General features: G+C 43.8%; 1 protein-coding gene across 1 annotated transcript; it reads right to left on the reverse strand.

The window, feature by feature from the left end:
- Positions 1-1,075: 1,075 nt before the first annotated feature.
- Positions 1,076-4,433, reverse strand: LOC130347373 (sulfotransferase 1C4-like). The gene is made up of 5 exons (XM_056554649.1): positions 4,245-4,433; positions 4,045-4,171; positions 3,711-3,805; positions 3,075-3,255; positions 1,076-1,941 (listed from the first exon to the last, which is right to left on the reverse strand). The coding sequence occupies exons 1-5, from the start codon at positions 4,428-4,430 to the stop codon at positions 1,829-1,831; spliced, it is 702 nt and encodes a 233-aa protein (XP_056410624.1). The 5' UTR covers positions 4,431-4,433; the 3' UTR covers positions 1,076-1,828.
- Positions 4,434-10,225: the final 5,792 nt, after the last annotated feature.

The raw sequence follows: 10,225 nt of genomic DNA on the forward strand, positions 1-10,225 counted from the left end.
GGCAGGCAGCTCTGGTCATGTTCGCATCTGCTGATGCTGTTCAGGTGTTATATTATTGTTCAGATGCTTCTGACACTCCGTGACCGGTCAGCAGTTGGGGGTTGGTGTAGAAGCTTCAGTCTGTAGGGTGTTTGCTGGTAATAAATGATTGTTGCGCTTGTTCTGGAATATTCTGTGCACTGTATCGCCCTCTGGAGTCAGAGGTGAGTATTACCTGTTAGAGCCCCATCCTAAGTGCACATCAGGGAATGCCCAACATGACTTCTACCCCCCCCCCCCCCCCCACGGCAATGACATTGTCTCTGGAATTTTCTAGGCTGATGGCAGGAGACAGAGCTGAGGTTATGACAAGGGGTTTAATAGCAGTCAGGGGAAGTGCTGGGGCCACTGGAAAAGCACCCATTGTGGCCCTCTGTCCAGTTGTGTATAACCCTAACGGATTTATTTATTAAGTAAGAAAGCAAAAACATGTTTTGATTCCCCAGCCTTATTGTACCTAGCTCTTTCCAGTACCCCAGTGACAGGAGGTACTCAGGTAGTACTACGGTTAGTAATGGATACAGCCTATCAAACAATCCCACCACTAAGCTTGTAAATAAAATATAAAAAAACACAAGTAAAAAAACCTGCTATATAAAAAAACTAAAAATTATTTTGTTTTAGTACATATAGGGCGTTTTCTCAAAAGGATAGTACATTCTGTAGTGAATTGCAGGAGGGTGCTGGACTTCACTGATTAATTCGGCCTTGTCCACAACAGCATGATCTATCACAGCAGGGAAGAGCGCGCAGGAAGCACTGAAAGACTCTGTTCCCGCATTGCATTTTTTTAGGTGCATTTTCAGACCCGGAGACCTTTCATACTTTTCCCATCATCCTTCTACCTGCAGTCACATCATAATAACGACCAGTGACCGGATCCATTGGTGTCATACATATCCCCCCTCCATGTGTGACAGATGATGTGCTAGGGCTAGGCCTCAGACCAGGAGACCTTTCTTCTCCACCAGTGACCGGATCCATTGGTGTCATACACAGCCCCCCCCCCCCCCCCCCAATGTGTGAAAGATGATGTGCTAGGCTATGATCAAGTAATGTTTAATAGATGACACCACTATATAGAGAAGATTTGATCAGACCATTCACAATAATGGAACTAGTATATAGTTAGGATGAGATCAGACCATTCATAACAGTTGACACTGATATATAGATAATATGGGATTAGGTCATTTACAATAGGTGACAATGGTAGATAGATAAAATAGGATTAGATCATTTAAAATAGGTGACACCTTACTATAGATAGGATGATCTCAGACTATTCACAATAGGTGACACCAGTATATAGATAAGATGGGATTAGGTCATTTACAATAGATGACATCAGTATATGGAGAAGTTAGGATCAGGTAATTCACAATAGGTGACATTTGTATATAGATAAAATGGAATCAGAACATTCACAATGGGTGATGTACAGGTCACAAAGCATGTCCACAACTCTCTCCCATAGAAATCAATAGTGTCAGCTTCAGTCTGTTGTTTCCTATGTTCATAAAGCATGCTGTAAAGCATCTCTCTAAATGCTGTGCAGAAAGCTCAGGCTATATGGCTGCCCCATGAGAATGTACAAAATATTTAATTTAAAGCATTACATTGAAAGAGTAGAAACAGGTTAGTTAAAAGTCAGCAATAAATCCTCTAGGGGACACATTCCCTTTGTGGACATACAGTTAGGACTAGACAAGTTACAAAGGCAAAACTTTTATTTCTTCTGACAATAATGAGGTTAATAAGATTATTTGGCCCTCGAGGGCTACAGACTTCACATTGGGTCCTGGAATGTGAGCGAGCAGCCGCCCATCTGTCTCTTGTAGTCCTCCTCAAATAGTTCGTTCTGCCGGATAGTGAACAGCGTCTTCCAGTCTCCAACCTTCCCTGTCACACAGAAGACAAGGTATTAGTGTCTGAAGGATCGATGGTCAGAGAAGCCCCTCGTAAAATCCCCCACTGTAATGACTCCAAGATCCACTGATAACATCATGAAATCCCCAGAGGACGAGTACTAATGTCTATGGCGACAATCTCTGTACAGCATTGTGGAGTATGGTGGTGCTATATAAGCAATAGAATGAGACAAAGAATGCAATGATAGACCTACCAGCAGGTTAACAGGATACATAAAGGAGTCATAAGGCTGAAATGGTCAGTGTCTTTTCTGTCACCTTCCACCATGTGACTTAATTTACCAAAAATGTATTATTTATTTATTTATATAGCGCCTACAGATTCCGGAGCGCTTACAATTATGGGGTACAGACAAAGAAAAATGACTCCTTACCCCAGAGGAACAGCAGTCTTGGTGCCTTACTTTCCCCGCAATCTGCTGTCCACTGCCTGTTGCTATGGGAATTCTGTGTCTAGCAGCAGAGAGGCCAGGAGAGAATTTAGAAAGTGGGGGTGGGGCTTAACATGTGCTGAGTGCAGAAGTGAGCCTAGACTATATAGATTAATTCTGTGAGCCTGTCTACCTGCTCCATTCTCACTGTGTCTGAAAGGTAAATCAAAGCTTCCCCCTCATGTCTTTCCACCCCTGTAACCCCTTCCTTGCTGTGCTGCTTCTTTCCTTTTTTCTCATGTAGCACCTTAAAAAACCCAGTGCATTGGTAATCCCTTCCCCCACCTGCAATCTGTTGTATTGTAAATCATCCCCAGTCCAGTGCCAGGCTGTGTGTAGTGCACTTTCTTCAGCACTATGTCATGATATTGTACAGAGGTGCACGTGCTGTGAATGGCCCAAGAGGTAAGGGAAGAAGTAACTAACTGTGTACTACTGGCAAACAGCTTAGCCTTGGTCCCGCCCCCCTGAAATGTAAAGAATGAGAAATTGCTGTGCACCATTAAGGGGGTCATGGGGGCTCACTAACAGCTCTAACATCACCTTGTCGGCAAGACCAGGCAGGTTTTTTAGGGTACGTTTTATTGGTGCATGTTTGCATCCTCCTTAGAGCGTTAGTGCACTGTAGGATCATGACTGGGGTCAGGCTGGTAGTGGATGAGGCTGATCTCACCTTTCCTCATGAATCCTGCCTTTGATTGGTCAAGAATCTCCCTGGGGAAGTCAGAATAGTTGGCCATCGGGTTGGCTCTCATGTTTTCGAAGGAGCTGAGTCGTACAATTCTGCCAAGAGTTTCATCTGGAAGATTTTTCCCTAGGAAATTTGCCACCTTCTGGATCTCTTGTAAAGGAGTCTGCAGGAGAAGCAGAATAATGTTATTTTACATCCATGTGCAAAAGGCGACAAGACATATTGGGCCAGCGGATCAGTGCAAGAGGCAACTGGCTGGTACCCATAGGGGCATTGTGCCTGGCACTTCTGTTGGCCACTGAACAAGGGCATTATTATATTATCAGTAAAGACCATTTATAAAGGTTTTTAGAGTCCATCAAGCCAGAGCATTGGGAATATTGTCAGCGATCTTCTTCGGCACGTGGGTCATTCACCCCCCCCCCCACACACACACACACACACATTGTACGGCTGCAGTGGTCTTATACATGGGATATAAACTTCCTTTATAAAGTAATTTTTACAGGAGTGACAACCGGAAGTGCTGCCATATTGGTTTTTACATTTGAATACATTTTTCGGCAACTAATGGTAAAAAGGATTATTTACTCTTAATAATTGGCATCATCGTCTTACCTTCTTCAGATCCTCAAAATATATATATAAAACATTCAGCTTTTCCTTCATCTCCCAGAATCCTTTCACATGATCGTACCAGGAGCCCCAGCCGACTGCAGAACAACAAAAGAATCAGACTGTGGTTACATGGGTCCAACCTCCAGGGGGAAATACGGAGACAAAGACAGGTCTCACTGGATTGGCTATAGCTGCACAAAATTGCATCTTTTCATGGAAAGTAACTAACATTTCATATCTGACTGTGACCTTAAACCATTACATGTGACAAGTGCCATTGTCTGCTGCATCTTTGTGGCCAGAAGAGACCCCCCCCCCACCACCCCCCTCTTACCATCGCCCCTCATAAATCGCTCCAGGTAGCCTTCCCATGGGTTTGGGTCAGGATGGAACAGCAACATCTGGTCGAAGTAGTAGTAGGAGGTGACTGTATCTCGGGGGTTACGTGCCACATAAATCACCTTGAGAGAAAAACATGAAAACATTTCTGCCCTGCTTGACCAGTCACCTAAAAAATACAAGAAGAGTCCAAACCTTGCAGTGATGTCTCCAGAAAGATGGCGGCACCAGGTGCACAGGGAGATGGCTCTTCAGGATCCTTGGGGAGGGCATCATGTTCACCTCCTCTATCCCTGCATGAAGGACATTACATTTGTTGACTACATTATGACCAGCACGCAGCCTCCTTAATAACCAAACTGAGGGCATTTGGGACACCATAGACCTTAGAGGTTTTATATACAATATGAGGGGGACATGAAATCTTCTGGTTATCAGCTTATCCTGGAGAAAACAAAATAGCTCTAAGAACCCTTCAGATTGTGGAAGGACGCTTTGTCACCCTCTAGGTGGGATGGGGTGAAGCACATCAGTAGGAGACTAGATAAAATTCCTGGGACAGCTGGAACTTGTGGTCCCACATGAGGGTAGACTTGTACTTACAGTTTCTGGGGTGGGGATTGGACCCTGGAGAAGTTACAGCCATACGGGGCACAGTACCTGGATGGTGGTATGGGAAAATGCCCATGATGGGGGGGCAGCTAGTGGCCTTCTCACCGGAAGCCAGAGAGCAGTGCAGTGCAACGGGTAACCTTGCTCTTCCCCATAAATGGAGGCACGGTCCTCGAACACTTTTCAGTTCCAACAGATAAAATACAGTAACAGGTTGTACGTGGGGTGCAGAATCAGAATTTACCTCTTCAAAGTCATAGATGTAAAAAAAAAAAAAAAAGTTCCTGAGGTGTTCAGAGTCCTTGTAGTAAAAGAAATCTATCCAGTTGGTGGTCTTAACCCAACCAGAGGTCCATTCACGTCGGGGTAAAGCTCGTACTCTGCACAATTACCATAGATCCCTGCAGGAACCAGATCTGATCCCAACCAAGAGTAGGCCTTGGGAACTATCTTTTCTCTGGACTATGGCGAATACCTGTTCTATACTCTTCATACTCAAGTCCATAGAGAATTCAATATGTTGAGATACTGCTCCCCTCTAAACACCAACCAACCCACAGTGTTATACTAAGTATAAAGAATATATATACATATGTGTGGTGACCACGTGGCAGAGCAAGAAGGAAATATACATATTTATACCAGTCACAATATCTGGGACCCATGTGATGTGCAGGCAATGACAGAGTTAATACAGCTGCTGAGATTTATATAAGTATCAACCCAGAACAGAACATTGTGCAAACTTCTTATCTACGTCTCAATCGGCCATGTGAATCCGCTATCTGTGCCAAGAGGCCCCCGGCATTAATGGTTTACAGCGTTCACCTTAAAATACTCTGAACCACAGGAGAATCTGAGCCCAACCGTATAAAGTGCGAGCAGCGCACAAGCATTAACCCATAGTAACCCTATAAAGTGCAAACAGCGCACAAGAAGCATTAACCCATACTGACCCTATAAAGTGCGAACAGCGCACAAGAAGCATTAACCCATAGTGACCCTATAAAGTGCGAGCAGAGCACAAGCATTAACCCATAGTGACCCTATAAAGTGCAAACAGCGCACAAGCATTAACCCATACTGACCCTATAAAGTGCGAACAGCGCACAAGAAGCATTAACCCATATTGACCCTATAAAGTGCAAACAGCGCACAAGAAGCATTAACCCATACTGACCCTATAAAGTGCAAACAGTCCACAAGAAGCATTAACCCATACTGACCCTATAAAGTGCGAACAGTCCACAAGAAACATTAACCCATACTGACCCTATAAATTGCAATCAGCGCACAAGAAGTATTAACCCATACTGACCCTATAAAGTGCGAACAGTCCACAAGAAACATTAACCCATACTGACCCTATAAAGTGCGAACAGTCCACAAGAAACATTAACCCATACTGACCCTATAAAGTGCGAACAGTCCACAAGAAACATTAACCCATAGTGACCCTATAAAGTGCAAACAGCGCACAAGAAGTATTAACCCATACTGACCCTATAAAGTGCAAACAGCGCACAACAAGCATTAACCCATACTGACCCTATAAAGTGCAAACAGTCCACAAGAAGCATTAACCCATACTGACCCTATAAAGTGCGAACAGCGCACAAGAAGCATTAACCCATACTGACCCTATAAAGAGCGAACAGTCCACAAGAAACATTAACCCATACTGACCCTATAAAGTGCAAACAGTCCACAAGAAGCATTAACCCATACTGACCCTATAAAGTGCAAACAGCACACAAGAAGCATTAACCCATACTGACCCTATAAAGTGCAAACAGCGCACAAGAAGCATTAACCCATACTGACCCTATAAAGTGCGAACAGCGCACAAGAAGCATTAACCCATACTGACCCTATAAAGTGCAAACAGCGCACAAGAAGCATTAACCCATACTGACCCTATAAAGTGCAAACAGTCCACAAGAAGCATTAACCCATACTGACCCTATAAAGTGCAAACAGCGCACAACAAGCATTAACCCATACTGACCCTATAAAGTGCAAACAGCGCACAAGAAGCATTAACCCATACTGACCCTATAAAGTGCAAACAGCGCACAAGAAGCATTAACCCATACTGACCCTATAAAGAGCGAACAGTCCACAAGAAACATTAACCCATACTGACCCTATGAAGGTGTGAGCAGCGCACAAGAAGCATTAACCCATACTGACCCTATAAAGTGCGAACAGCGCACAAGAAGCATTAACCCATACTGACCCTATAAAGTGCAAACAGCGCACAAGAAGCATTAACCCATACTGACCCTATAAAGTGCGAACAGTCCACAAGAAGCATTAACCCATACTGACCCTATAAAGTGCAAACAGTCCACAAGAAGCATTAACCCATACTGACCCTATAAAGTGCAAACAGCGCACAACAAGCATTAACCCATACTGACCCTATAAAGTGCAAACAGCGTACAAGAAGCATTAACCCATACTGACCCTATAAAGTGCGAACAGTCCACAAGAAGTATTAACCCATACTGACCCTATAAAGTGCAAACAGCACACAAGAAGCATTAACCCATACTGACCCTATAAAGTGCAAACAGCGCACAAGAAGCATTAACCCATACTGACCCTATAAAGTGCGAACAGTCCACAAGAAGCATTAACCCATACTGACCCTATAAAGTGCAAACAGCGCACAAGAAGCATTAACCCATACTGACCCTATAAAGTGCGAGCACCACACAAGAAGCATTAACCCATAGTGACCCTATAAAGTGCGAACAGCGCACAAGAAGCATTAACCCATACTGACCCTATAAAGTGCGAACAGCGCACAAGAAGCATTAACCCATACTGACCCTATAAAGTGCAAACAGCGCACAAGAAGCATTAACCCATACTGACCCTATAAAGTGCGAACAGTCCACAAGAAGCATTAACCCATACTGACCCTATAAAGTGCAAACAGTCCACAAGAAGCATTAACCCATACTGACCCTATAAAGTGCAAACAGCGCACAACAAGCATTAACCCATACTGACCCTATAAAGTGCAAACAGCGTACAAGAAGCATTAACCCATACTGACCCTATAAAGTGCGAACAGTCCACAAGAAGTATTAACCCATACTGACCCTATAAAGTGCAAACAGCACACAAGAAGCATTAACCCATACTGACCCTATAAAGTGCAAACAGCGCACAAGAAGCATTAACCCATACTGACCCTATAAAGTGCGAACAGTCCACAAGAAGCATTAACCCATACTGACCCTATAAAGTGCAAACAGCGCACAAGAAGCATTAACCCATACTGACCCTATAAAGTGCGAGCACCACACAAGAAGCATTAACCCATAGTGACCCTATAAAGTGCGAACAGCGCACAAGAAGCATTAACCCATACTGACCCTATAAAGTGCAAACAGCGCACAAGAAGCATTAACCCATACTGACCCTATAAAGTGCAAACAGCGCACAAGAAGCATTAACCCATACTGACCCTATAAAGTGCAAACAGCGCACAAGAAGCATTAACCCATACTGACCCTATAAAGTGCAAACAGCGCACAAGAAGCATTAACCCATACTGACCCTATAAAGTGCAAACAGCACACAAGAAGCATTAACCCATACTGACCCTATAAAGTGCAAACCGCGCACAAGAAGCATTAACCCATACTGACCCCATAAAGTGCAAACAGCGCACAAGAAGCATTAACCCATACTGACCCTATAAATACCGAACAGCGCACAAGAAGCATTAACCCATACTGACCCTATAAAGTGCGAGCAGCGCACAAGAAACATTAACCCATACTGACCCTATAAAGTGCAAACAGCGCACAAGAAGCATTAACCCATACTGACCCTATAAAGTGCGAGCAGCGCACAAGCATTAACCCATAGTAACCCTATAAAGTGCGAACAGCACACAAGAAATTTTAACCCATACTGACCCTATAAAGTGCGAACAGCGCACAAGAAGTATTAACCCATACTGACCCTATAAAGTGCGAACAGTGCACAAGAAGTATTAACCCATACTGACCCTATAAAGTGCAAACAGCACACAAGAAGCATTAACCCATACTGACCCTATAAAGTGCGAGCACCACACAAGAAGCATTAACCCATAGTGACCCTATAAAGTGCAAACAGCGCACAAGAAGCATTAACCCATACTAACCCTATAAAGTGCAAACAGCGCACAAGAAGCATTAAGCCATACTGACCCTATAAAGTGCAAACAGCGCACAAGAAGCATTAACCCATACTGACCCTATAAAGTGCAAACAGCGCACAAGAAGCATTAACCCATACTGACCCTATAAAGTGCGAACAGCGCACAAGAACTATTAACCCATACTGACCCTATAAAGTGCAAACAGCGCACAAGAAGCATTAACCCATACTGACCCTATAAAGTGCGAACAGCGCACAAGAAGCATTAACCCATACTGACCCTATAAAGTGCGAGCAGCGCACAACAAGCATTAACCCATACTGACCCTATAAAGTGCAAACAGCGCACAAGAAGCATTAACCCATACTGACCCTATAAAGTGCAAACAGCGCACAAGAAACATTACCCATACTGACCCTATAAAGTGCAAACAGCGCACAAGAAGCATTAACCCATACTGACCCTATAAAGTGCAAACAGTCCACAAGAAGCATTAACCCATACTGACCCTATAAAGTGCAAACAGTCCACAAGAAGCATTAACCCATACTGACCCTATAAAGTGCGAACAGCGCACAAGAAGCATTAACCCATACTGACCCTATAAAGTGCGAGCAGCGCACAAGAAACATTAACCCATACTGACCCTATAAAGTGCAAACAGCGCACAAGAAGCATTAACCCATACTGACCCTATAAAGAGCGAACAGTCCACAAGAAACATTAACCCATACTGACCCTATAAAGTGCAAACAGTCCACAAGAAGCATTAACCCATACTGACCCTATAAAGTGCAAACAGCACACAAGAAGCATTAACCCATACTGACCCTATAAAGTGCAAACAGTCCACAAGAAGCATTAACCCATACTGACCCTATAAAGTGCGAACAGCGCACAAGAAGCATTAACCCATACTGACCCTATAAAGTGCGAGCAGCGCACAAGAAGCATTAACCCATACTGACCCTATAAAGTGCGAACAGTCCACAAGAAGCATTAACCCATACTGACCCTATAAAGTGCAAACAGTCCACAAGAAGCATTAACCCATACTGACCCTATAAAGTGCAAACAGCACACAAGAAGCATTAACCCATACTGACCCTATAAAGTGCGAACAGCGCACAAGAAGCATTAACCCATACTGACCCTATAAAGTGCAAACAGCGCACAAGAAGCATTAACCCATACTGACCCTATAAAGTGCAAACAGCGCACAAGAAGCATTAACCCATACTGACCCTATAAAGTGCAAACAGCGCACAAGAAGCATTAACCCATACTGACCCTATAAAGTGCAAACAGTCCACAAGAAGCATTAACCCATACTGACCCTATAAAGTGCAAACAGCGCACAACAAGCATTAACCCATACTGACCCTATAAAGTGCAAACA

Source organism: Hyla sarda, unplaced genomic scaffold, assembly GCF_029499605.1.
Source record: "Hyla sarda isolate aHylSar1 unplaced genomic scaffold, aHylSar1.hap1 scaffold_835, whole genome shotgun sequence".
Taxonomy (NCBI): Eukaryota; Metazoa; Chordata; class Amphibia; order Anura; family Hylidae; genus Hyla; species Hyla sarda.

Coding starts and splice junctions, on each gene's coding strand:
- LOC130347373 (XM_056554649.1), bottom strand. CDS start 4,430: ATGGTGTCCCAAATGCCCTCAGTTTGGTTATTAAGGAGGCTGCGTGCT. Junction 4,172..4,244: donor TCTGGAGACATCACTGCAAG/GTTTGGACTCTT, acceptor TTTTCTCTCAAG/GTGATTTATGTGGCACGTAA. Junction 3,806..4,044: donor GCGATTTATGAGGGGCGATG/GTAAGAGGGGGG, acceptor GTTGTTCTGCAG/TCGGCTGGGGCTCCTGGTAC.